This window comes from Lycium barbarum, chromosome 1 (assembly GCF_019175385.1).
Source record: "Lycium barbarum isolate Lr01 chromosome 1, ASM1917538v2, whole genome shotgun sequence".
In the NCBI taxonomy this organism is placed as follows: Eukaryota; Viridiplantae; Streptophyta; class Magnoliopsida; order Solanales; family Solanaceae; genus Lycium; species Lycium barbarum.
The window spans coordinates 36822582-36828067 of NC_083337.1; the positions used below are offsets into that span (position 1 = coordinate 36822582).

General features: G+C 35.4%; 1 protein-coding gene across 1 annotated transcript; it reads left to right on the forward strand.

The window, feature by feature from the left end:
* Positions 1 to 1931: 1931 nt before the first annotated feature.
* Positions 1932 to 3608, forward strand: LOC132611243 (uncharacterized). The gene is made up of 3 exons (XM_060325669.1): positions 1932 to 2352; positions 2440 to 2708; positions 3051 to 3608. Exons 1-3 carry the CDS (start codon positions 1932 to 1934, stop codon positions 3606 to 3608), a joined length of 1248 nt encoding a protein of 415 aa, XP_060181652.1.
* Positions 3609 to 5486: the final 1878 nt, after the last annotated feature.

Here is a 5486-nt window from a genome sequence, read left to right on the forward strand (position 1 = left end):
CACAAGTGATATAGAGGTCAATGTATTGAGTCTAGATCATGTATTAGGAAGGGAGAGGTTCACAAGCTTGAACTTCAACTTAGTTATAATTTATCTTCTGTTAGCTAGTTCTTATTTTGAACATGATGTAAGATACAAGTGTGAGGCCTTTATCAATAACACTACAAGAAAATGTCAAAATTGTGACGGAATTTTTGAGACAGATGAGTCCGTCACAAATTGTCACAGAATTTTGACGGATTTGTGACAAATTAACCTCACCTAGACGAAATTTTAAAATAATTTTTTCTTCTATAAAAATTCTGATAGTGATGGATTTGTGACGGAATTGTAACAAATATTTAATATAATTTTTGTGACAAAAAATATTCCGTCACAAAGTTATAGAAATGAAAATAAGTGACAACATGTTGTCACAAGTCCGTCACTAAATTTGTGACAGATTGTTCTTTCCATCACAAAATGTAAAAATATAATAAAATAATAAATCCTTAACTTTGTGACAAACTATTTTCGGTCACAATTAGTTTTTGACATCTTTTCTGATACAATTTTAGAAATATTTGGTCAACTTTTCAACTTTCCCGCAATATTTTCGTTTTTCCCACCCCAAACCCCTTTATCGTACGTAGATAGTCTTTTATTTTTCTCCCACTTCCACAGAACTCTCCTAAAAAGGAATTTATTTTTCTCCTTCAAAACAACAATGGTGATTTTCTCTTTCAAAGCAACAATAGCGAATTTTCAACACTTCTAGACTTCACAGGTTTGTATTTTCTCTGTTCACTTCATCTGTTTAGTTCATCTATAATGAATAACCTTTGGGTCCTTTAACTCTTGCTCCAACCTTTCTCCATTCTTCTTGAATAAGTTTTCTAAAGTGAATAATTTTTGGGTTTTGTTGTTAGGTCCTCTAATCTAAGTTTAAAAAACTCTGATTTAGTTTAAAATTGGTTTTTCTTCTTGATCAAACTATTAAATTGGGTCCTTCACTGAAGTGGGTTTGAAGTAATTTTTAAGCTTTTTGGTTCATTCTTTAGTGTTTTATTCATTTGGGTTTCTACCATTTTGGTTCTTTAGCTAATGCTTGTTGGGTTTATGCTTAGTTTTGTTGATATTTAGTTTATCAACATATGTTCAACTCATTTACTGCAATTATTTTGATGTTTATGTGGTGTGAGTAGAAAATGAGTTGTACTTTATTCATATTTTCTGGTGTGAATGCATTATATTGGTTTCCATTATACACAGTCTTCTCAGTTCTCATTTTGCTTTATTGTTAAACTTCTGTTGAACTCCTTTTTTGCATTTTTTTTAATGTCTGGAAAAGACTGCATTTTGTGAATATTGTGGTGTGGATGCACTATGCTTATTTCCATTACATTTGGTTTTATTATTCTCTTTTTTTGGATCAGGTTCTTCCACATTTAAGCAAAAGTCAAGCATATTCCTAGTGAAAAGATAAAAAGAAAGTATGCAATTTCAAGTATTTTTCGTATTTATATAGTGAATGGTAATCCTTATTTCAATATTGGCATTGTATTTGTGCTTTGGTTGGAACTTTTATTGCATCCTAACACATATAATCGTTGAAAGTGCTTTCATTTAAATAGAAAACTTGTGACTTTTCTTATTATATTTGGATCTTGTCAAATTATTTTCCTTTTCGGTCCGAAACAACTTATTATCATTTAAGCTCTAACATGTATTTGTCTTTGTGTCAGAGAGCACAATATGAATAATTCTAATCGTGAGAGGATGTATGATAGAATATTGGAAGATGGATTTATAAATCCTAGGTTTATTGATGGGGTTGAGGACTCGTTGCATTTGCTAAAAGACATCCACAAAGCATGGATGGTGGAAAGTTAAGATGTCCTTGTAATCATCGTAAGTGTCGCAATAAAAACATTTTGGATAAGTTTACAGTCATGTCACATCTTGGGACTTTCGGCTTTGTACCGGGTTATTACTGTTGGTATCACCATGGAGAAAGTTATCCATATCCAAGCGTGCTTAATGATTATCCAGGAGAAGCTTTGGGTGAAACTGTGAATTCTCAGTCTGATAATGCATTTCGGTCTATGGTTTTTGATGTTGCTGGGCCTTCTTATGATGGCAACTTGGAAGAAGACCCAAGTCCAACGGCACAACATCTTTATGATTTTCTCAAAGCGTCAGAACAGGAAATTTGGGCGGGAAACCCACATGGACATTCACAATTATCTGTCGTTGCTCGTTTATTGAATCTAAAGGCAGAACATCATTTTTCTGAAAGGTTGTATGATGAGTTATGTCAATTTCTACCAGAATTGGTGCCAACTAACAACATAATGACATATAGCTTCTATAGTACCAAAAAGCTAATGTGAGGATTGGGTTTGCAGGTAGAGAAGATTGACTGTTGCTAAAATAGCTGTATGATTTATTGGCGTGAAGATAGTGAACTTGTCAATTGCAAGTTTTGTGCTCACCCTCGATTCAAGAGATCAAAACATTGTCGTTCCAAGCAGAAGACTAATATTCCTTATAAGCAGATGTCTTATTTTCCTTTGACTCCGCGTCTGCAAAGGTTATATGCATCTAATGCTACTGCAAAGCATATGAGATGGCATTCTGAGCATGAAAGGGATGGTGTCATGTGTCATCCCTCAGACGCTCCTGCTTGGAAGCATTTTGATCAAGCATATCCATGTTTTGCATCCGAAGTAAGAAATGTTAGATTGGGTTTGTCTACTGATGGGTTTCAACCGTTTGGTCAATCAGGCAGACAATATTCTTCTTGGCCTATGATAGTTACGCCATTTAATTTGCCACCCTAGATGTGCATGAAGGATGATTACATGTTTTTATCTGTGATTATTCCTGGTCCAAAAAACCCAAAACAAAAAGTTGATGTCTTCTTACAACCCCTCATTCATGAGTTAAAAGAATTATGGGAGGAGGGAGTCCAAACATATGATGTTTCAAGTAAGAATAATTTTCAAATGAAAGTTGCATTGATGTGGACAATAAGTGATTTTCCAGCATACTCAATGTTGTCAGGTTAGAGTATAGCAGGAAAATTAGCTTGTCCTTATTGCAAGGAAGACTCAGATGCTTTTTCACTACCCAATGGTAGAAAAGTCTCATGGTTTGACAATCATAGAAAGTTCTTACCATCGAATCATCCGTGGCGAAGGAACAAAAAATGGTTCAAGAAAGGCCAGACAGTACATAAAGTTGTATCAACTGAACAATCGGGTTTACAAATACTTAGGGAGATTGAAGATTTAGGGCTCATGAAAGTCACAGAACTTTGTTCTAATGCGATAAATGCAAGAATCTCAAAGAATAGTAGTTGTGGTTGGAAGAAAAGAAGTATATTTTGGGACTTGCCTTACTGGAAGACAAATCTTATTAGGCATAACCTTGATGTGATGCACATAGAAAATAATGTGTTCGATAACATTTTTAACACCTTGATGAATGTCAAGGGGAAAACAAAGGACAAGGCAAAATCTAGAGTAGATTTGAAATTACTTTGCCATCGTCCAGAGTTACATCAGGATGACAGTACCCAAAAGTATCCAAAAGCTTGTTATATGTTAGACGATAATGCAAAATAAGTGCTTTGTAAGTGGTTGCAAGAGTTGAGATTTCCTGATGGTTATGTGTCTAACATGGGAAGATGTGTTGACATGAACAAGCTTAAACTATTTGGTATGAAGAGTCATGATTTTCATGTGTTTATGCAACACCTAATACCTATTGCATTTCGAGAACTGCTTCCACAAAATGTGTGGCAACCATTGGCAGAGTTGAGTCTTTTCTTTAAAGATCTCACCTCTACTACAATAACAGAGGAACAAATGGGACAATTAGAAAGAAATATCCCTCTCATCTTGAATAAGTTTGAACGTATTTTTCCTCCTAGCTTCTGGGATTCTATGGAACATCTTCCTATCCATTTAGCTTACGAAGCACATTTAGCTGGCCCAGTTCAATACTGATGGATGTATCCGTATGAGAGGTAAATCAAATTAATTATCTATTATAAGATATGTAAATGAACCCAAATACCATATTTGACATACTTACTTTAATGTATGAAGGAATCGCCGAAGGTTGAAGAATAATGTCAAAAATAAGAATAGAGTCGAAGGTTCTATGTGCAATGCATGTCTGGTTGAAGAAGCATCATCGTTTTGTGCGCACTATTTTGAGTCGCACATTTCGACAAGGCATAGAAAAGTGCCACGAAATTCAGATGATGGTGGGGTGGGAGAGGGCCATCCTGGAATGCTTTCTATTTTCAAGCATGCTGGTAAGGGTTTTGGTAAGAAGAAAAAAAGGAGGATAGATGATAAAGAATATCATGCAGCTCGCACATATATTCTGTTGAATTGTGATGAAGTGAATGTTGACACCCAATTTTGTCCCTCTTTTATTTAATTTTATTTACTCGGGCTTCTAAATTTACTGACGAGCTAAACAATTTATTTTCACTATTTTTTATTTTATTACTACTACTATTAATATCGTTACTTTTATTTTCAACATTACGAACATTACTTTATCACAAATCATTTTCGGGTTTGGACTCGTTAAATTAATTACAAGACAACACTTTGCAAAATCTTTATTTTTCTACATATTAATTATTAATTGTCTTTACATAGTATATATTGTAGCAGTTATTAAATTAGAAGCCCAAAAATTAATTTAGATAAAGGAAGAAAGACTAATATTTTTCAGCCAAATTAATGGCCCAAAATACAAACACAATATTTTCAACCCAACCAGCCCATACTTTAATTAATTAGACCAACCCAATCCCTTATTATTTTACCCTAATCCCTACCTCTCTTTCTCTTTTCCCTTCTCGCCGCCTCCTTCACCTCACTCTCTCTCTCTCTTTCATCGTCATCTCCACTCCTTCATCTCTCCCACGCTCCTTCCACTTCCCCTGTCCCCCCACGCTCACGTTCCTCTCCACCATACCTCTGTTCCCCACGCCTTCTCTCATACTCTTCCCTGCCACTTCCACTCGCCACTGTCCCCTCACTCCTGTCCACTTCGTCTCTCTCCCACGCTCCTCTATTTTCTATAAATGGGTCCTAAGTTGAATCAGTTCGGGGGGGATTTGGCTGGAGAAAGGGGGATCGTTCAGCATCTTTGGGGGATTATTCAGTGTTTGGGAGGAGAACACTGATTGGGGGATTTTTTTGGTTCGTTGGCTTACCCCTAAACTTTTACACGATTACTTTATCTGTTTCCTTGAACATTTTCGATATCTCCACTACTACTCTAAATCCGGGATTTGTTAAAAGTCCATTTTGTTCTGGAATTATTTTCAGTCGCCTGGACCCTTACTTATATTTAAACTTTTGAGAAAAACAGAGTTTCTTTTTCTTTCAATAAGAATATACTGTTTCGGCTAATACCGAAGTTTTCGATTCGAAAGACTCTTTTCGAGTTCGAGCTCGTCGTGTTCGAGTAGATTC

What these genes read in the sequence shown, in the direction of transcription:
- LOC132611243 (XM_060325669.1), top strand. Translation starts at nt 1,932, where the DNA reads ATGTCACATCTTGGGACTTTCGGCTTTGTACCGGGTTATTACTGTTGG. An exon ending in AATGACATATAGCTTCTATA is followed by an intron (nt 2,353 to 2,439) that starts GTACCAAAAAGC and finishes ATTGGCGTGAAG; the next exon opens with ATAGTGAACTTGTCAATTGC. An exon ending in ATCCATGTTTTGCATCCGAA is followed by an intron (nt 2,709 to 3,050) that starts GTAAGAAATGTT and finishes TTGTCAGGTTAG; the next exon opens with AGTATAGCAGGAAAATTAGC.